Source organism: Nerophis lumbriciformis, linkage group LG10 (assembly GCF_033978685.3).
Source record: "Nerophis lumbriciformis linkage group LG10, RoL_Nlum_v2.1, whole genome shotgun sequence".
In the NCBI taxonomy this organism is placed as follows: domain Eukaryota; kingdom Metazoa; phylum Chordata; class Actinopteri; order Syngnathiformes; family Syngnathidae; genus Nerophis; species Nerophis lumbriciformis.
In genome coordinates, this window is record NC_084557.2 from 1256535 (window position 1) to 1279392 (window position 22858).

At 39.6% G+C, this 22858-nt stretch overlaps 1 protein-coding gene across 1 annotated transcript in view; it reads left to right on the top strand.

The window, feature by feature from the left end:
- Positions 1–22858, top strand: part of sema3d (sema domain, immunoglobulin domain (Ig), short basic domain, secreted, (semaphorin) 3D) — a 216130-nt gene that overhangs the window by 73551 nt on the left and 119721 nt on the right. Inside the window, exon 2 of the mRNA XM_061970443.2 lies at positions 3095–3325. Within this exon, the coding sequence (XP_061826427.2) occupies positions 3121–3325 (205 nt within the window). The 5' untranslated portion in view covers positions 3095–3120. The remainder of the gene's footprint in view (positions 1–3094; positions 3326–22858) is intronic.

Sequence of the window (22858 nt, forward strand, 5' to 3'; positions counted from 1 at the left end):
AGTAAGAGTCCAGTCCATAGTGGATCTAACATAAAAGTAAGAGTCCAGTCCATAGTGGATCTAACATAATATTGTGCGAGTCCAGTCCATAGTGGATCTAACATAATAGTGTGAGAGTCCAGTCTATAGTGGATCTAACATAATATTGTGAAAGTCCAGTCCATAGTGGATCCAACATAATAGTAAGAGTCCAGTCCATAGTGGATCTAACATAATAGTAAGAGTCCAGTCCATAGTGGATCTAACATAATAGTAAGAGTCCAGTCCATAGTGGATCTAACATAATAGTGAAAGTCCAGTCCATAGTGGATCCAACATAATAGTAAGAGTCCAGTCCATAGTGGATCAAACATAATAGTAAGAGTCCAGTCCATAGTGGATCTAACATAATAGTAAGAGTCCAGTCCATAGTGGATCTAACATAATAGTAAGAGTCCAGTCCATAGTGGATCTAACATAATAGTGAAAGTCCAGTCCATAGTGGATCTACTATAATAGTAAGAGTCCAGTCCATAGTGGATCTAACATAATAGTAAGAGTCCAGTCCATAGTGGATCTAACATAATAGTGAAAGTCCAGTCCATAGTGGATCTACTATAATAGTAAGAGTCCAGTCCATAGTGGATCTAACATAATAGTAAGAGTCCAGTCCATAGTGGATCTAACATAATAGTGAGAGTCCAGTCCATAGTGGATCTAACATAATAGTAAGAGTCTAGTTCATAGTGGATCTAACATAATAGTAAGAGCCCAGTCCATAGTGGATCTAACATAATAGTGTGAGAGTCCAGTCCATAGTGGATCTAACATAATAGTGAGAGTCCAGTCCATAGTGGATCTAACATAATAGTAAGAGTCCAGTCCATAGTGGATCTAACATAATAGTAAGAGTCCAGTCCATAGTGGATCTAACATAATAGTAAGAGTCCAGTCCATAGTGGATCTAACATAATAGTAAGAGTCCAGTCCATAGTGGATCTAACATAATAGTAAGAGTCCAGTCCATAGTGGATCTAACATAATAGTGTGAGAGTCCAGTCTATAGTGGATCTAACATAATAGTGTGAGAGTCCAGTCCATAGTGGATCTAACATAATATTGTGAAAGTCCAGTCCATAGTGGATCCAACATAATAGTAAGAGTCCAGTCCATAGTGGATCTAACATAATATTGTGAGAGTCCAGTCCATAGTGGATCTAACATAATATTGTGAAAGTCCAGTCCATAGTGGATCCAACATAATAGTAAGAGTCCAGTCCATAGTGGATCTAACATAATAGTAAGAGTCCAGTCCATAGTGGATCTAACATAATAGTAAGAGTCCAGTCCATAGTGGATCTAACATAATAGTAAGAGTCCAGTCCATAGTGGATCTAACATAATAGTAAGAGTCCAGCCCATAGTGGATCTAACATAATAGTAAGAGTCCAGTCCATAGTGGATCTAACATAATAGTGAAAGTCCAGTCCATAGTGGATCTACTATAATAGTAAGAGTCCAGTCCATAGTGGATCTAACATAATAGTAAGAGTCCAGTCCATAGTGGATCTAACATAATAGTAAGAGTCCAGTCCATAGTGGATCTAACATAATAGTAAGAGTCCAGTCCATAGTGGATCTAACATAATAGTAAGAGTCCAGTCCATAGTGGATCTAACATAATAGTGAGAGTCCAGTCCATAGTGGATCTAACATAATAGTAAGAGTCCAGTCCATAGTGGATCTAACATAATAGTAAGAGTCCAGTCCATAGTGGATCTAACATAATAGTAAGAGTCCAGTCCATAGTGGATCTAACATAATAGTAAGAGTCCAGTCCATAGTGGATCTAACATAATAGTAAGAGTCCAGTCCATAGTGGATCTAACATAATAGTGTGAGAGTCCAGTCTATAGTGGATCTAACATAATAGTGTGAGAGTCCAGTCCATAGTGGATCTAACATAATATTGTGAAAGTCCAGTCCATAGTGGATCCAACATAATAGTAAGAGTCCAGTCCATAGTGGATCTAACATAATAGTGTGAGAGTCCAGTCCATAGTGGATCTAACATAATATTGTGAAAGTCCAGTCCATAGTGGATCCAACATAATAGTAAGAGTCCAGTCCATAGTGGATCTAACATAATAGTAAGAGTCCAGTCCATAGTGGATCTAACATAATAGTAAGAGTCCAGTCCATAGTGGATCTAACATAATAGTAAGAGTCCAGTCCATAGTGGATCTAACATAATAGTAATAGTCCAGCCCATAGTGGATCTAACATAATAGTAAGAGTCCAGTCCATAGTGGATCTAACATAATAGTGAAAGTCCAGTACATAGTGGATCTACTATAATAGTAAGAGTCCAGTCCATAGTGGATCTAACATAATAGTAAGAGTCCAGTCCATAGTGGATCTAACATAATAGTAAGAGTCCAGTCCATAGTTGATCTAACATAATAGTAAGAGTCCAGTCCATAGTGGATCTAACATAATAGTGTGAGAGTCCAGTCCATAGTGGATCTAACATAATAGTGAGAGTCCAGTCCATAGTGGATCTAACATAATAGTAAGAGTCCAGTCCATAGTGGATCTAACATAATAGTAAGAGTCCAGTCCATAGTGGATCTAACATAATAGTAAGAGTCCAGTCCATAGTGGATCTAACATAATAGTAAGAGTCCAGTCCATAGTGGGGCCAGCAGGACACCATCCCGAGCGGAGACGGGTCAGCATATATATATTTTTTTTTTAATTAATTTTGGCCAAAGGGGGCGCATTTCAAATTTTTACACACACTTGTTATTTCATATATTGACCACGGTCAATTTGAAAAATGTCTCCTTTTCTGGGACTACCCTCATTTTGATATGTTTCACCAGCAGGGGTGCAAATGAGACATTGTCTATTAGATGCAATGTTATTGGGACCATGATTTATGTCATCACTTGTTCACACCTCCTCATAAGGAAGGTACTTTTTCTTGTTGATGTCTCAAGAAGGGTAGAAATACAAGAACACACACACACACACACACACACACACACACACACACACACTTATGATCGCTCCTCCCTACCAGTTTCTTCCCTATGCATTGGTCTCTCCCCAGAGGGAAAACAGACCACTCCACACGTCATGGAGAAAGAGAGCTCCTGGAGTCTCAACGAAGATGGGACGAGTCCACGCCGCAAGTCTGGCGGTAATTATGGCGGCAACGACAGGAGGATTAAGGCGCCGTCCCATCCAGGAGTCCCGTTTGTGGGATTGATGCTCCTGGCCGTCATCCCCTTCGGAGCAAGCATCAAACAAAGTGTCCCTCGGGTCAAACTCAGCCAAAGAGGTAAGGGAGTCTTTTCTCCTCGTTAATCTGTCAACCTGTGCCATGGTTTTAGATGTTCGTCTTTGTACACTTGGAACTCCATAAAATGATCCTGGTTGATGTACAGGTAAAAGCCAGTAAATTAGAATATTTTGGAAAAACTTGATTTATTTCAGTAATTGCATTCAAAAGGTGTAACTTGTACATTATATTTATTCATTGCACACAGACTGATGCATTCAAATGTTTATTTCATTTAATTTTGATGATTTGAAGTGGCAACAAATGAAAATCCAAAATTCCGTGTGTCACAAAATTAGAATTTTACTTAAGGCTAATACAAAAAAGGGATTTTTAGAAATGTTGGCCAACTGAAAAGTATGAAAATGAAAAATATGAGCATGTACAATACTCAATACTTGGTTGGAGCTCCTTTTGCCTCAATTACTGCGTTAATGCGGCGTGGCATGGAGTCGATGAGTTTCTGGCACTGCTCAGGTGTTATGAGAGCCCAGGTTGCTCTGATAGTGGCCTTCAACTCTTCTGCGTTTTTGGGTCTGGCATTCTGCATCTTCCTTTTCACAATACCCCACAGATTTTCTATGGGGCTAAGGTCAGGGGAGTTGGCGGGCCAATTTAGAACAGAAATACCATGGTCCGTAAACCAGGCACGGGTAGATTTTGCGCTGTGTGCAGGCGCCAAGTCCTGTTGGAACTTGAAATCTCCATCTCCATAGAGCAGGTCAGCAGCAGGAAGCATGAAGTGCTGTAAAACTTGCTGGTAGACGGCTGCGTTGACCCTGGATCTCAGGAAACAGAGTGGACCGACACCAGCAGATGACATGGCACCCCAAACCATCACTGATGGTGGAAACTTTACACTAGACTTCAGGCAACGTGGATCCTGTGCCTCTCCTGTCTTCCTCCAGACTCTGGGACCTCGATTTCCAAAGGAAATGCAAAATTTGCATGGTTGGGTGATGGTTTGGGGTGCCATGTCATCTGCTGGTGTCGGTCCACTCTGTTTCCTGAGATCCAGGGTCAACGCAGCCGTCTACCAGCAAGTTTTAGAGCACTTCATGCTTCCTGCTGCTGACCTGCTCTATGGAGATGGAGATTTCAAGTTCCAACAGGACTTGGCGCCTGCACACAGCGCAAAAATCTACCCGTGCCTGGTTTACAGACCATGGTATTTCTGTTCTAAATTGGCCCGCCAACTCCCCTGACCTTAGCCCCATAGAAAATCTGTGGGGTATTGTGAAAAGGAAGATGCAGAATGCCAGACCCAAAAACGCAGAAGAGTTGAAGGCCACTATCAGAGCAACCTGGGCTCTCATAACACCTGAGCAGTGCCAGAAACTCATCGACTCCATGCCACGCCGCATTAACGCAGTAATTGAGGCAAAAGGAGCTCCAACCAAGTATTGAGTATTGTACATGCTCATATTTTTCATTTTCATACTTTTCAGTTGGCCAACATTTCTAAAAATCCCTTTTTTGTATTAGCCTTAAGTAATATTCTAATTTTGTGACACACGGAATTTTGGATTTTCATTTGTTGCCACTTCAAATCATCAAAATTAAATGAAATAAACATTTGAATGCATCAGTCTGTGTGCAATGAATAAATATAATGTACAAGTTACACCTTTTGAATGCAATTACTGAAATAAATCAAGTCTTTCAAAATATTCTAATTTACTGGCTTTTACCTGTATGTACATACAGTCCTGGTCAAAAGTCTACATACACTTGTAAAGGGGCGATGATTTTAGCTTGTCCTGAAGAATTTGGAGCTAATCCTCCTTTTCATTGTCCCATTTACTCTCTGTAAAGCAGCAGTTCCATTGGCAGCAAAACAGGCCCAGAGCATAATATTACCACCACCATGCTTGATGGTAGGCATAGTGTTTCTGGGATTAAAGGCAACATTTTTGTTTCATTTGACCACAGAACTTTCCTCCAGAACGTCTTATCTTTGTCCATGTGATGTCGGATGAAACAAAAATGGAGCTGTTTGGCCACAATACCCAGCAATATGTTTGGAGGCCTTTAATCCCAGGAACACCAAACCTACCGTCAAGCATGGTGGTGGTAGTATTATGCTCTGGGCCTGTTTTGCTGCCAATGGAACTGGTGCTTTACAGAGAGTAAATGGGACAATGAAAAAGGAGGATTACCTCCAAATTCTTCAGGACAAGCTAAAATCATCAGTCCGGAGGTTGGGTCTTGGGCGCAGTTGGGTGTTCCAACATCACACAATGACCCCAAACACACCTCAAAAGTGGTAAATGAATGGCTAAATCAGGCTATAATGAAGGTTTTAGAATGGCCTTCAATGGCGTGGCGCAGTTGGGGGAGTGGCCATGTCAGCAACCTGAGGGTTTCTGGTTCGATACCCGGCTTCTACCATCCTAGTCACATCCGTTGTGTCCTTGAGTAAGACACTTCACCCTTGCTCCTGATGGGTGGTGATTAGGGCCTTGCATGGCAGCTCCCGCCCTCAGTGTGTGAATGGGTGAATGTGGAAATAGTGTCAAAGCGCTTTGACGGTAGACATTGTTTTCCTTGGGATTGAAGGCCTCACCTTTTCTCTTTTCTTTTTCTTTTATTTTTATTTTTATTTTTATTTATTAATTTTTTTAATTTTTTTTAAATATTTTTAACTTTTTTTTAATTTTTTTTAATTTTTTTAAAACAATTTAAAACAATTTTAAAATGTTTTGATTTTTTTAAACAATTTTAACAATTACCATTTTTTTTAGGGTTAGGGTTAGGGTTAGGGTTAGGGTTAGGGTTAGGGTTAGAGTTAGGGTAAACATTTTTAAAAAAAAGTTTAAAAAAAGTAAAAAAAAGTTAAAAAAAAGTTAAAAATATTTTTAAAAAAAATTAAAAATATTAAAAAAAAATTAAAAAAATTAAAATTTAAAAGATTTTTTTTAAAATAAAAAAAAAAAAATAATAAATAAATTAAAAAATTCTAAATTTCTTTTAAAATTAAAAAAAAATTGTATTTAAAAAATGTACAATTTTTTTTTTTTTTTTTTAAAGTTAAAAAAAATAAAAAAATTTAAAAAATGTTTTTTTAAGTTAAAACATGATTTTCAAGGTACAATCTTTTTTTCAAGGCATTGCTGGGTATTGTGGCCAAACAGCTCAATTTTTGTTTCATCGGACATCACATGGACAAAGTTAAGACCTTCTGGAGGAAAGTTCTGTGGTCAGATGAAACAAAAGTTGAGGAAAAAAATATTGGCAGAGAAACCAAATAATTGTAGACCTTCTTTGTTTCCTTAGTTAAGTTCAAGTTAAAGTACCAATGATTGTCACACACACACTAGGTGTGGCGAAATTATTCTCTGCATTTGACCCATAACCCTTGTTCACCCCCCTGGGAGGTGAGGGGAGCAGTGAGCAGCAGCGGTGGCCGCGCCCGGGAATAATTATTGGTGATTTAACCCCCAATTCCAACCCTTGATGCTGAGTGCCAAAAAGGGAGGTAATGGCTCCCATTTGTATAGTCTTTGGTATGACTCGGCCGGGGTTTGAACTCCTTAGGATTCGCTGCTTTCGACATCTCCATAAGTAGCACAACTTTTTTGTGTTTAGGGCCACAAGAATGTTCCCACCATCCCAGTCACAGCATCTAACTTGACACAAGTGTTACATACACATACAAAGTCTCCAGGGCAGAAGCGTATTAGAGAGTACCAAGTAATAAACGTGTCTGAGTCATTAACCGTACCGAGTTATGGTCTTTATGTAATTAATTAATGTGACCACTAGGTGTCGCCACAACAAATAAACACCACCTTAAAAGCATAAATCTGTCTAGGTTTGTGTTCTTCATACCTACCATTGTTCGCTGAGTAATTTCACTTGACCAAGCCTTTTTTTAACATTCCACACTACAAAATATCAAGAATATAGTATTTACGATGACTCGTGCTAATATCGTATCGGATTATCAGTATTGGCGGTGTTTCTGGGTGTTGTTGATAAATGGCTTTGGATCGTAGAGTTTTAACTTGCACTTACAGATGTAGCAACCAACTGTAGTTACTGACAGTGGTTTTCCTTAGTGTTCCTGACCCATGTGGTGATATCCTTTACACACTGACGTCACTTTTAGATGCAGGGATCGACGGACACGGGAATTGCCACGTCCGTGACAGTGATTTCTCCAGATTCTCTGAACCTTTTGATGATGTTACGGCGCGTAGATGGTGAAATCCCTAAATTCCTTGCAATAGCTGGTTGAGAAATGTTAGTTCTTAAACAACTTGCTCAGGCATTTGTTGACAAAGTGGTGACCCTCGCCCCCGTCCTTGTTTGTGGACGACCGAGCATTTCACGGAAGCTGCTTTTATACCCAATCATGGCACCCACCTGTTCCCAATTAGCCTGCACACCTGTGGGATGTTCCAAATAAGTCTTTGATGAGCATTCCTCAACTTTATCAGTATTTATTGCCACTGGCGCCAGCTTTTTTGAAACACGTTGCAGGCATCAAATTCCAAATGAGCTAATATTTGCAAATAAATAAAGTTAAGTATCTTGTCTTTGGACTTGGAGAAGGCATTCGACCGTGTCCCTCGGGAAGTCCTGTGGGGAGTGCTCAGAGAGTATGGGGTATCGGACTGTCTGATCGTGGCGGTCCGCTCCCTGTACGATCAGTGCCAGAGCTTGGTCCGCATTGCCGGCAGTAAGTCGGACACGTTTCCAGTGAGGGTTGGACTCCGCCAAGGCTGCCCTTTGTCACCCATTCTGTTCATAACTTTTATGGACAGAATTTCTAGGCGCAGTCAAGGCGTTGAGGGGATCTGGTTTGGTGGCTGCAGGATTAGGTCTCTGCTTTTTAAACATGATGTGGTCCTGATGGCTTCATCTGGCCAGGATCTTCAGCTCTCACTGGATCGGTTCGCAGCCGAGTGTGAAGCGACTGGGATGAGAATCAGCATCTCCAAGTCCGAGTCCATGGTTCTCGCCCGGAAAAGGGTGGAGTGCCATCTCCGGGTTGGGGAGGAGATCTTGCCCCAAGTGGAGGAGTTCAAGTACCTCGGAGTCTTGTTCACGAGTGAGGGAAGAGTGGATGGTGAGATCGACAGGCGGATCGGTGCGGCGTCTTCAGTAATGCGGACGCTGTATCGATCCGTTGTGGTGAAGAAGGAGCTGAGCCGGAAGGCAAAGCTCTCAATTTACCGGTCGATCTACGTTCCCATCCTCACCTATGGTCATGAGCTTTGGGTTATGACCGAAAGGACAAGATCAAGGGTACAAGCGGCCGAAATGAGTTTCCTCCGCCGGGTGGCGGGGCTCTCCCTTAGAGATAGGGTGAGAAGCTCTGCCATCCGGGAGGAGCTCAAAGTAAAGCCGCTGCTCCTCCACATCGAGAGGAGCCAGATGAGGTGGTTCGGGCATCTGGTCAGGATGCCACCCGAACGCCTCCCTAGGGAGGTGTTTAGGGCACGTCCGACCGGTAGGAGGCCGCGGGGAAGACCCAGGACACGTTGGGAAGACTATGTCTCCCGGCTGGCCTGGGAACGCCTCGGGGTCCCACAGGAAGAGCTGGACTAAGTGGCTGGGGAGAGGGAAGTCTGGGCTTCCCTGCTTAGGCTGCTGCCCCCGCGACCCGACCTCGGATAAGCGGAAGAAGATGGATGGATGGATATCTTGTCTTTGCAGTCTATTCAATTGAATATAAGTTGAAAAGTATTTGCAAATCATTGTATTCGGTTTTTATTGACCATTTACACAACATCACAACTTCACTGGTTTTGGGTTTTGTATATTTTATGCAATAGTAGTATAATAATAAGTTGTGTATGTGGCTTTGGTAGTGTTTCCTTTTACTTTGTCTAGTGAAAATGGCAACTGAGACCGTAAAATGAGCACAATGGTGCTAATGTGAAACTACTATTGTGTCACAAAGTTCAGTTTTCCAGTCTGGACAGTTAGCACTTTGTGCTCCGTGTTTTGCTGTCGTCAACGTCCATTAGTCTCGGGCCACCAGGGTAAAGAGAAATGATGGCTGGCCTTAATATCCAAGCCAAACTCCAGAGCAAACGTTACTTCAAAGTCTGTTTTATTACTCCGTCATCTATTATCGACAGAAAAACCACACAAATCCGAACTTTAGTCCTGCTCATAAAACCGAATCCCCGTTGCGACTAGAACTTAACTGAAGAGTTGGCCCCTTTGGTTCGAAGCATCCAAATAGATCTATATTTATGAGCACCATCAATATAACGCAACTAGCTTTGGGAATAATGATTGTGTTTACCCAGCAGTTAAGGTAGTATTTAGAACCGCAGTCCATCTTTCATGTCCCAGGTTTCAAGCTGAGATGATTCAGTTTGAAGAAGAACGTACAGTACAGTGGACAATAAATCATGGCATGGGGTTGTCTGGGCTTTTTTTCCATGAGGACAGCTGTTTCTCCGCTCAAGACCATGGCCTTCAAGACCTTGAAGTGTGGAGAAACAAAAAATGTCCATGTTTGGTTATCTCAGTCAGGTTGTCTTAGACATCTCAAACCCAGTGGACACATCTTCACCTCACACTCCTTGGGTGAAGTCATTGAAACAGAATCATCCTAATATAACAAAGTCCATGTCAGCTTCAAAATTGGCACACCCGATATGAATACGGTTGAACGCGGATCAAAAAGCTACAGTCGTGGTCAAAAGCTACATTTTTGTTTCATCCAGTAAGTCTTATCTTTGTCCATGTGATGTCAGATGAAACAAAAATGGAGCTGTTTGGCCACAATACCCAGCAATACATTTGGAGGAGAAAAGGTGAGGCTTTTAATCCCAGGAACAGCATTCCTACCATCAAGCATGGTGGTGGTAGTATTAAGCTCTGGGCCTGTTTTGCTGCCAATGGAACTGGTGCTTTACAGAGAGTAAATGGGACAATGAAGGAGGAGGATTACCTCCAAATTCTTCAGGACAATCTAAAATCATCAGCCCGGAGGTTGGGTCTTGGGCGCAGTTGGGTGTTCCAACAGGACAATGACCCAAACACACGTCAAAAGTGGTAAAGAAATGGCTAAATCAGGCTACAATGAAGGTTTTAGAATGGCCTTCAATGGCGTGGCGCGGTTGGGAGAGTGGCCATGCCAGCAATCTGAGGGTTTCTGGTTCGATCTCCGGCTTCTACCATCCTAGTCACATCCGTTGTGTCCTTGAGTAAGACACTTCACCCTTGCTCCTGATGGGTGCTGGTTAGGGCCTTGCATGGCAGCTCCCGCCCTCAGTGTGTGAATGGGTGAATGTGGAAATAGTGTCAAAGCGCTTTGACGGTAGACATTGTTTTCCTTGAGATTGAAGGCCTCACCTTTTTTCTTTGCTTTTTATTTTATTTTTATTTTATTTCATTTTATTTTTTTAATTTATTTTTTATTTTTTAACTTTTTTTAATTTTTTTTAATTTTTTTAAAACAATTTAAAACAATTTTAAAATGTTTTGATTTTTTTAAACAATTTTAACAATTAACATTTTTTTTAGGGTTAGGGTTAGGTTAAACATTCTTTTTAAAAAAAGTAAAAAAAAAGTTTAAAAAAAAAGTTAAAAGAAAAGTTAAAAATATTTAAAAAAAAATTAAAAATATATAAAAAAAAATTTTTTTAAATTTAAAAAATTTAAAAAAGTAAAAACAACTTTTTTAAATTAAAAAAAAATAAATAAATAAAAAAAAAAAATTAAAAAATTAAAAATTTTAAAATGTTTTAAATTTTTTTAAAACAATTCAAAAAATTTACAAAAATATATATTCTTTTTTAAAAAGTTAAAAAAAATTAAAAAAATTTAAAAAAAAAGGTTTTAAGTTAAAACATGATTTTCAAGGTACCATTTTTTTTCAAGGCATTGCTGGGTATTGTGGCCAAACGGCTCAATTTTTGTTTCATCGTACATCACATGGACAAAGTTAAGATTTTCTTTAGGAAAGTTCTGTGGTCAGATGAAACAAAAGTTGAGGAAAAAAATATTGTCAGGGAAACCAAATAATTGTAGGCCTTCTTTGTTTCCTTAGTTAAGTTCAAGTTAAAGTACCAATGATTGTCACACACACACTAGGTGTGGCGAAATTATTCTCTGCATTTGACCCATCGGCCTTGTTCACCCCCTGGGAGGTGAGGGGAGCAGTGAGCAGCAGCGGTGGCCGCGCCCGGGAATAATTATTGGTGATTTAACCCCTAATTCCAGAAAGTCTTATCTTTGTCCATGTGATGTCAGATGAAACAAAAATGGAGCTGTTTGGCCACAATACCCAGCAATATGTTTGGAGGAGAAAAGGTGAGGCCTTTAATCCCAGGAACATAATTCCTACCGTCAAGCATGGTGGTGGTAGTATTATGCTCTGGGCCTGTTTTGCTGCCAATGGAACTGCTGCTTTACAGAGAGTAAATGGGACAATGAAAAAAGGTAGATTACCTCCAAATTCTTCAGGACAATCTAAAATCATCAGCCCGGAGGTTGGGTCTTGGGCGCAGTTGGGTGTTCCAACAGGACAATGACCCCAAACACACGTCAAAAGTGGTAAAGAAATGGCTAAATCAGGCTACAATGAAGGTTTTAGAATGGCCTTCAATGGCGTGGCGCGGTTGGGAGAGTGGCCATGCCAGCAATCTGAGGGTTTCTGGTTCGATCCCCGGCTTCTACCATCCTAGTCACATCCGTTGTGTCTTTTAGTAAGACACTTCACCCTTGCTCCTGATGGGTGCTGGTTAGGGCCTTGCATGGCAGCTCCCGCCCTCAGTGTGTGAATGGGTGAATGTGGAAATAGTGTCAAAGCGCTTTGACGGTAGACATTGTTTTCCTTGAGATTGAAGGCCTCACCTTTTTTCTTTGCTTTTTATTTTATTTTTATTTTATTTCATTTTATTTTTTTAATTTTTATTAATTTTTTTAAAACAATTTAAAACAATTTTAAAATGCTTTGATTTTTTTAAACAATTTTAACAATTAACATTTTTTTTAGGGTTAGGGTTAGGGTAAAAAATTTTTTTTAAAAAAAGTTAAAAAAAAAGTTTAAAAAAAAAGTTAAAAGAAAAGTTAAAAAAAAGTTAAAAATATTTAAAAAAAAATTGAAAATATATAACATTTTTTTTTTAAATTTAAAAAAATTAAAAAAGTAAAAACAACTTTTTTAAATTTAAAAGAATATTAAAAATAAAAAAATAAATAAAAAAAAATAATTTTTTTTAAAATGTTTTAAATTTTTTTAAAACAATTCAAAAAATTTACAAAAATATATATTCTTTTTTAAAAAGTTAAAAAAAATTAAAAAAATAAAAAAAAAAGGTTTTAAGTTAAAACATGATTTTCAAGGTACCATTTTTTTTCAAGGCATTGCTGGGTATTGTGGCCAAACGGCTCAATTTTTGTTTCATCGTACATCACATGGACAAAGTTAAGATTTTCTTTAGGAAAGTTCTGTGGTCAGATGAAACAAAAGTTGAGGAAAAAAATATTGGCAGGGAAACCAAATAATTGTAGGCCTTCTTTGTTTCCTTAGTTAAGTTCAAGTTAAAGTACCAATGATTGTCACACACACACTAGGTGTGGCGAAATTATTCTCTGCATTTGACCCATCGGCCTTGTTCACCCCCTGGGAGGTGAGGGGAGCAGTGAGCAGCAGCGGTGGCCGCGCCCGGGAATAATTATTGGTGATTTAACCCCCAATTCCAGAAAGTCTTATCTTTGTCCATGTGATGTCAGATGAAACAAAAATGGAGCTGTTTGGCCACAATACCCAGCAATATGTTTGGAGGAGAAAAGGTGAGGCCTTTAATCCCAGGAACATAATTCCTACCGTCAAGCATGGTGGTGGTAGTATTATGCTCTGGGCCTGTTTTGCTGCCAATGGAACTGCTGCTTTACAGAGAGTAAATGGGACAATGAAAAAAGGTAGATTACCTCCAAATTCTTCAGGACAATCTAAAATCATCAGTCCGGAGGTTGGGTCTTGGGCGCAGTTGGGTGTTCCAACAGGACAATGACCCCAAACACACGTCAAAAGTGGTAAATGAATGGCTAAATCAGGCTACAATGAAGGTTTTAGAATGGCCTTCAATGGCGTGGCGCGGTTGGGAGAGTGGCCATGCCAGCAATCTGAGGGTTTCTGGTTCGATCCCCGGCTTCTACCATCCTAGTCACATCCGTTGTGTCCTTGAGTAAGACACTTCACCCTTGCTCCTGATGGGTGCTGGTTAGGGCCTTGCATGGCAGCTCCCGCCCTCAGTGTGTGAATGGGTGAATGTGGAAATAGTGTCAAAGCGCTTTGACGGTAGACATTGTTTTCCTTGAGATTGAAGGCCTCACCTTTTTTCTTTGCTTTTTATTTTATTTTTATTTTATTTCATTTTATTTTTTTAATTTTTTTTTAATTTTGTAACTTTTTTTAATTTTTTTTAATTTTTTTAAAACAATTTAAAACAATTTTAAAATGTTTTGATTTTTTTAAACAATTTTAACAATTAACATTTTTTTTAGGGTTAGGGTTAGGGTAAACATTTAAAAAAAAAAAAAGTAAAAAAAAAAGTTAAAAAAAAAAGTTAAAAGAAAAGTTAAAAAAAAGTTAAAAATATTTAAAAAAAATTTAAAAATATATAAAAAAAAAATTTTTTTAAATTTAAAAAATTTAAAAAAGTAAAAACAACTTTTGTAAATTAAAAAAAATATTAAAAATTAAAAAAAAAAAAAAAAAAATTAAAAATTTTAAAATGTTTTAAATTTTTTTTAAACAATTCAAAAAATTTACAAAAATATATATTCTTTTTTAAAAAGTAAAAAAAAAATAAAAAAATTTTAAAAAAAAGGTTTTAAGTTAAAACATGATTTTCAAGGTACCATTTTTTTTCAAGGCATTGCTGGGTATTGTGGCCAAACGGCTCAATTTTTGTTTCATCGTACATCACATGGACAAAGTTAAGATTTTCTTTAGGAAAGTTCTGTGGTCAGATGAAACAAAAGTTGAGGAAAAAAATATTGGCAGGGAAACCAAATAATTGTAGGCCTTCTTTGTTTCCTTAGTTAAGTTCAAGTTAAAGTACCAATGATTGTCACACACACACTAGGTGTGGCGAAATTATTCTCTGCATTTGACCCATCGGCCTTGTTCACCCCCTGGGAGGTGAGGGGAGCAGTGAGCAGCAGCGGTGGCCGCGCCCGGGAATAATTATTGGTGATTTAACCCCCAATTCCAGAAAGTCTTATCTTTGTCCATGTGATGTCAGATGAAACAAAAATGGAGCTGTTTGGCCACAATACCCAGCAATATGTTTGGAGGAGAAAAGGTGAGGCCTTTAATCCCAGGAACATAATTCCTACCGTCAAGCATGGTGGTGGTAGTATTATGCTCTGGGTCTGTTTTGCTGCCAATGGAACTGGTGCTTTACAGAGAGTAAATGGGACAATGAAGGAGGAGGATTACCTCCAAATTCTTCAGGACAAGCTAAAATCATCAGCCCGGAGGTTGGGTCTTGGGCGCAGTTGGGTGTTCCAACAGGACAATGACCCCAAACACACGTCAAAAGTGGTAAAGAAATGGCTAAATCAGGCTACAATGAAGGTTTTAGAATGGCCTTCAATGGCGTGGCGCAGTTGGGAGAGTGGCCATGCCAGCAATCTGAGGGTTTCTGGTTCGATCCCCGGCTTCTACCATCCTAGTCACATCCGTTGTGTCCTTGAGTAAGACACTTCACCCTTGCTCCTGATGGGTGCTGGTTAGGGCCTTGCATGGCAGCTCCCGCCCTCAGTGTGTGAATGGGTGAATGTGGAAATAGTGTCAAAGCGCTTTGACGGTAGACATTGTTTTCCTTGAGATTGAAGGCCTCACCTTTTTTCTTTGCTTTTTATTTTACTTTATTTTATTTCATTTTATTTTTTTTATTTTTTTTAGTTTTGTAACTTTTTTTAATTGTTTTTAATTTTTTTAAAACAATTTAAAACAATTTTAAAATGTTTTGATTTTTTTTAAACAATTTTAACAATTAACATTTTTTTTAGGGTTAGGGTTAGGGTAAACATTTTTTTAAAAAAATGTAAAATTAAAAGTTTAAAAAAAAAGTTAAAAGAAAAGTTAAAAAAAAGTTAAAAATATTTAAAAAATTTTTAAAAATATATAAAAAAATTTTTTTTTAAATTTAAAAAATTTAAAAAAGTAAAAACAACTTTTTTAAATTTAAAAAAAAAAAAAAATTTAAAATTAAAAAAAAAAAAAAAAAAAAAATTTAAAATTATAAAATGTTTTAAATTTTTTTTAAACAATTCAAAAAATTTACAAAAATATATATTCTTTTTTAAAAAGTTAAAAAAAATTAAAACAATTTAAAAAAAAAAGGTTTTAAGTTAAAACATGATTTTCAAGGTACCATTTTTTTTCAAGGCATTGCTGGGTATTGTGGCCAAACAGCTCAATTTTTGTTTCATCGTACATCACATGGACAAAGTTAAGATTTTCTTTAGGAAAGTTCTGTGGTCAGATGAAACAAAAGTTGAGGAAAAAAAAATTGGCAGGGAAACCAAATAATTGTAGGCCTTCTTTGTTTCCTTAGTTAAGTTCAAGTTAAAGTACCAATGATTGTCACACACACACTAGGTGTGGCGAAATAATTCTCTGCATTTGACCCATCGGCCTTGTTCACCCCCTGGGAGGTGAGGGGAGCAGTGAGCAGCAGCGGTGGCCGCGCCCGGGAATAATTATTGGTGATTTAACCCCCAATTCCAGAAAGTCTTATCTTTGTCCATGTGATGTCAGATGAAACAAAAATGGAGCTGTTTGGCCACAATACCCAGCAATATGTTTGGAGGAGAAAAGGTGAGGCCTTTAATCCCAGGAACATAATTCCTACCGTCAAGCATGGTGGTGGTACTATTATGCTCTGGGCCTGTTTTGCTGCCAATGGAACTGGTGCTTTACAGAGAGTAAATGGGACAATGAAGGAGGAGGATTACCTCCAAATTCTTCAGGACAATCTAAAATCATCAGTCCGGAGGTTGGGTCTTGGGCACAGTTGGGTGTTCCAACAGGACAATGACCCCAAACACACGTCAAAAGTGGTAAAGGAATGGCTAGAATGAAGGTTTTAGAATGGCCTTCCCAAAGTCCTGATTTTAAACGTGTGGACAATGCTGAAGAAACAAGTCCATGTCAGAAAACCAACACATTTAGCTGATCTGCACCAATTTAGTCAAGAGGAGTGGTCAAGTGGTTAAGCAGAAGCTTGTGGATGGCTACCAAAAGCGCCTTATTGCAGGTGAACGCTACAATATGCACCCCCCACCTCAACCTCCTCATGCTCTCTCAGGGAGAGCATGTCCCAAATTCCAAGCTGCTGTTTTGAGGCATGTTAAAAAAAAAATAATGCACTTTGTGACTTCAAAAATAAATATGGCAGTGCCATGTTGGCATTTCTTTCCATAACTTGAGTTGATTTATTTTGGAAAACCTTGTTTCATTGTTTAACGCATCCAGCGGGGCATCACAACAAAATTAGGCATAATAATGTGTTAATTCCACGCTTGATATCGGAATCGGTAATTAAGAGTTGGACAATATCGGAATATCGGATATCGGCAAAAAAGCCATTATCGGATATCTCTATACCAAAGACTATACAAATGGGACTCATTACCTCCCTGCTTGGCACTCAGCATCAAAGGTTGGAATTGGGGGTTAAATCACCAAAAATGATTCCCGGGCGCGGCCACCGCTGCTGCTCACTGCTCCCCTCACCTCCCAGGGGGTGAACAAAGGGGATGGGTCAAATGCAGAGAGAAAATTTCACCACACCTAGTGTGTGTGGTACTAAATGGCTAAATGGCTAAATCAGGCTAGAATGAAGGTTTTAGAATGGCCTTCCCAAAGTCCTGATTTTAAACGTGTGGACAATGCTGAAGAAACAAGTCCATGTCAGAAAACCAACACATTTAGCTGAACTGCACCAATTTTGTCAAGAGGAGTGGTCAAAAATCCAAGCAGACGCTTGTGGATGGCTACCAAAAGCACCTTATTGCAGGTAAACTTGCCAAGGGACATGTAAGCAAATATTAACATTGCTGTATGTATACTTTTGACCCAGCACATTTTCAGTAGAGCCATAATAAGAGTTGTAGAAAGTAGAAAGTGGTTCCTCTCTTTAAGAAGGGGAACCGGAGGGTGTGTTCTAACTATCGTGGGATCACACTCCTCAGCCTTCCTGGTAAGGTCTATTCAGGCGTACTGGAGAGGAGGCTACGCCGGATAGTCGAACCTCGGATTCAGGAGGAACAGTGTGGTTTTCGTCCTGGTCGTGGAACTGTGGACCAGCTCTATACTCTCGGCAGGGTCCTTGAGGGTGCATGGGAGTTTGCCCAACCAGTCTACATGTGCTTTGTGGACTTGGAGAAGGCATTCGACCGTGTCCCTCAGGAAGTCCTGTGGGGAGTGCTCAGAGAGTATGGGGTATTGGACTGTCTGATTTTGGGGGTCCGCTCCCTGTATGATCAGTGTCAGAGCTTGGTCCGCATTGCCGGCAGTAAGTCGGACACGTTTCCAGTGAGGGTTGGACTCCGCCAAGGCTGCCCTTTGTCACCGATTCTGTTCATAACTTTTATGGACAGAATTTCTAGGCGCAGTCAAGGCGTTGAGGGGATCTGGTTTGGTGGCTGCAGGATTAGGTCTCTGCTTTTTGCAGATGATGTGGTCCTGATGGCTTCATCTGGCCAGGATCTTCAGCTCTCGCTGGATCGGTTCGCAGCCGAGTGTGAAGCGACTGGGATGAGAATCAGCACCTCCAAGTCCGAGTCCATGGTTCTCGTCCGGAAAAGGGTGGAATGCCATCTTCGGGTTGGGGAGGAGACCCTGTCCCAAGTGGAGGAGTTCAAGTACCTCGGAGTCTTGTTCAAGAGTGAGGGAAGAGTGGATGGTGAGATCGACAGTTGGATCGGTGCGGCGTCTTCAGTAATGCGGACTCTGTATCGATCCGTTGTGGTGAAGAAGGAGCTGAGCCGGAAGGCAAAGCTCTCAATTTACCGGTCGATCTACGTTCCCATCCTCACCTATGGTCATGAGCTTTGGGTTATGACCGAAAAGACAAGATCACGGGTACAAGCGGCCGAAATGAGTTTCCTCCGCCGGGTGGCGGGTCTCTCCCTTAGAGATAGGGTGAGAAGCTCTGTCATCCGGGGGGAGCTCAAAGTAAAGCCGCTGCTCCTCCACATGGAGAGGAGCCAGATGAGGTGGTTCGGGCATCTGGTCAGGATGCCACCCGATCGCCTCCCTCGGGAGGTGTTTAGGGCACGTCCGACTGGTAGGAGGCCACGAGGAAGACCCAGGACACGCTGGGAAGACTATGTCTCCCGGCTGGCCTGGGAATGCCTCGGGATCCCCTGGGAGGAGCTGGACGAAGTGGCTGGGGAGAGGGAAGTCTGGGCTTCCCTGCTTAGGCTGCTGCCCCCGCGACCCGACCTCGGATAAGCGGAAGAAGATGGATGGATGGATGGATGTCTGTAATTTAGCTATATAACTAATTATAAAGCCCCAGGTCAAGTCCAGAGGTGGGTAAAGTAGCCAGAAATTGTACTCAAGTAAGAGTACTGTTACTTTAGAGATTTATTACTCAAGTAAAAGTAAGGAGTAGTCACCCAAATATTTACTTGAGTAAAAGTAAAAAGTATGTTGTGAAAAAACTACTCAAGTACTGAGTAACCGATGAGTAACATACACACACATATCATATATATATATATATATATATATATACACACACACATATATATATATATATATATATATATATATATATATATATATATATATATATATGTATGTGTGGGGAAAAAAATCACAAGACTATTTCATCTCTACAGGCCTGTTTCATGAGGGGGGGTACCCTCAATCGTCAGGAGATTTTAATGGGAGCATTCGCATACCATGGTTTATATAGGGCACGGAGTGGGTGGGTACATCACCCAACCATGCAAATTTTGCATTTCCTTTGGAAATCGAGGTCCCAGAGTCTGGAGGAAGACAGGAGAGGCACAGGATCCACGTTGCCTGAAGTCTAGTGTAAAGTTTCCACCATCAGTGATGGTTTGGGGTGCCATGTCATCTGCTGGTGTCGGTCCACTCTGTTTCCTGAGATCCAGGGTCAACGCAGCCGTCTACCAGCAAGTTTTAGAGCACTTCATGCTTCCTGCTGCTGACCTGCTCTATGGAGATGGAGATTTCAAGTTCCAACAGGACTTGGCGCCTGCACACAGCGCAAAATCTACCCGTGCCTGGTTTACGGACCATGGTATTTCTTTTCTAAATTGGCCCGCCAACTCCCCTGACCTTAGCCCCATAGAAAATCTGTGGGGTATTGTGAAAAGGAAGATGCAGAATGCCAGACCCAAAAACGCAGAAGAGTTGAAGGCCACTATCAGAGCAACCTGGGCTCTCATAACACCTGAGCAGTGCCAGAAACTCATCGACTCCATGCCACGCCGCATTAACGCAGTAATTGAGGCAAAAGGAGCTCCAACCAAGTATTGAGTATTGTACATGCTCATATTTTTCATTTTCATACTTTTCAGTTGGCCAACATTTCTAAAAATCCCTTTTTTGTATTAGCCTTAAGTAATATTCTAATTTTGTGACACACGGAATTTTGGATTTTCATTTGTTGCCACTTCAAATCATCAAAATTAAATGAAATAAACATTTGAATGCATCAGTCTGTGTGCAATGAATAAATATAATGTACAAGTTACACCTTTTGAATGCAATTACTGAAATAAATCAAGTTTTTCAAAATATTCTAATTTACTGGCTTTTACCTGTATATGACTATTCATGAAATGCAAATGTGCTGACACTTGTGATATTGCCCTGTCTCTGCTTTGTCTGCGTCACGGTACTCCATGTTCGCCCTTGGCAGTCAGCAGGCCAAACACTGATATGAGACGACTGGCTTTGCACAGATAGAAAAAGTACAACTTCAGCACAATTGATAATAACTATAGCAACGGCCCTTAAGCATAAGAGTTTTGTGATAATTTACACATAATTATTCTAACAACACACTACACACGTACGGCAAGCACATGGTGTCTAAACATATTGAGCCCTACAAAGTGTTTGTACCGTAAGTATAGTCGTAACGTCAGCTGTTTGATTGTAACGTGCATCTATGTTCTACGTTGTAAATAAAATCCGCACGATTTACGGTAAAAAAACAGGCAGCTGTCCGATGTTTAGGACATTACGTTATGTTGATGTTGAACCCGTTAATTTTACATTTGATAGCTGTTTTTGCTTACGGTAAATTATTATGCAATGTTTACAAAAAAAAACAACTACAGAGTTTACGGTAAAATATAAAAAATAGATATAAAAAAAATACATAAAATATAAAATAAATATTAATCTACTTGTTAATATAGTTATATATTATATATTATATATTATTATTATTATATTATTATTTAATTATTATTTAATTATTTATTTATTTATAATAATATTATTATTATATTATTATATATTATATATTATTATTATTATATATTATTATTATTATATATTATATATTATTATTATATAGTTAATCTACTGTTAATATCTGCTTATTTTCTGTTTCATCATGTTCTATCTACACTTCTGTTAAAATGTAAAAATCACTTATTCTTCTCTTGTTTGGATGCTTTACATTAGTTTTGGATGATACCACAAATTTGGGTATCGAGCCGATACCAAGTAGTTACAGGATCATACATTGGTCATATTCAAAGTCCTCATGTGTCCAGGGACGTATTTACCGACTTTTTAAACATGATATGAATTTTAAAAAAAACGAAAGAAGATTTTGTGATGCTAAAAAATATCAATGTAATCATTGTAGTATCGACTATCTACGCTCCTGTACTTGTTATGGATGTTATGGATGATCCACCCATGGCGTTTGTTTACATTGTGACGCCAGTGAGCTATTGTATCTTCCTACGATGTGTAGTGAAGCATGTTTAGCTATTCCTCGTCCTCCAGTGATAACGTTACTTGTAAGAAATGTACTTTATTTAACGCCATGGAGGCCAGGATTAGTGATTTAGAAGTAGCTGAGGGTGTTTCAGTGTTATAACTTCACCTTTATCTTTAGATTTTAAGGCAAAATGCGTCCGTTCTCCCTTTTCTGTCTACACACTGTGTCTGCTTGTACAAACCCTGTTTCCATATGAGTTGGGAAATTGTGTTAGATGTAAATATAAACGGAATACAATGATTTGCAAGTCATTTTCAACCCATATTCAGTTGAATATGCTACAAAGACAACATATTTGATGTTTTTTTTTGTGCAAATAATCATTAACTTTAGAATTTGATGCCAGCAACACGTGACAAAGAAGTTGGGAAAGGTGGCAATAAATACTGATAAAGTTGAGGAATGCTCATCAAACACTTATTTGGAACATCCCACAGGTGTGCAGGCTAATTGGGAACAGGTGGGTGCCATGATTGGGTTTAAAAGTAGATTCCATGAAATGCTCAGTCATTCACAAACAAGGATGGGGCGAGGGTCACCACTTTGTCAACAAATGCCTGAGCAAATTGTTGAACAGTTTAAGAAAAACCTTTCTCAACCAGCTATTGCAAGGAATTTAGGGATTTCACCATCTACGCTCCGTAATATCATCAAAGGGTTCCGAGAATCTGGAGAAATCACTGCACGTAAGCAGCTAAGCCCGTGACCTTCCATCCCTCAGGCTGTACTGCATCAACGAGCGACATCAGTGTGTAAAGGATATCACCACATGGGCTCAGGAACACTTCAGAAACCCACTGTCAGTAACTACAGTTGGTCGCTGCATCTGTAAGTGCAAGTTAAAACTCTCCTATGCAAGGCGAAAACCGTTTATCAACAACACCCAGAAAAGCCGTCGGCTTCGCTGGGCCTGAGCTCATCTAAGATGGACTGATACAAAGTGGAAAAGTGTTCTGTGGTCTGACGAGTCCACATTTCAAATTGTTTTTTGGAAACTGTGGACGTCGTGTCCTCCGGACCAAAGAGGAAAAGAACCATCCGGATTGCTATAAGCGCAAAGTTGAAAAGGCAGCATGTGTGATGGTTTGGGGGTGTGTTAGTGCCCAAGACATGGGTAACTTACACATCTGTGAAGGCACCATTAATGCTGAAAGGTACATACAGGTTTTGGAGCAACATATGTTGCCATCCAAGCAACGTTACCATGGACGCCCCTGCTTATTTCAGCCATGAAATTCTAAGTTAACTATTATTTGCAAACAAAAAACAAGTTTAAGAGTTTGAACATCAAATATGTTGTCTTTGTAGCGCATTCAACTGAATATGGGTTGCAAATGATTTGCAAATCATTGTATTCCGTTTATATTTACATCTAACACAATTTCCCAACTCATATAGAAACGGGGTTTGTAAGTACTCTGTGTGTGTGTCTGCCAGGGCCGGCCCGTGGCATAGGCCGTATAGGCAAATGCTAAGGGCGCCGTCCATCAGGGGGCGCCACGCCAGTGCCACAAATGTTGGAGAAAAAAAAAAAAAAGTTGGT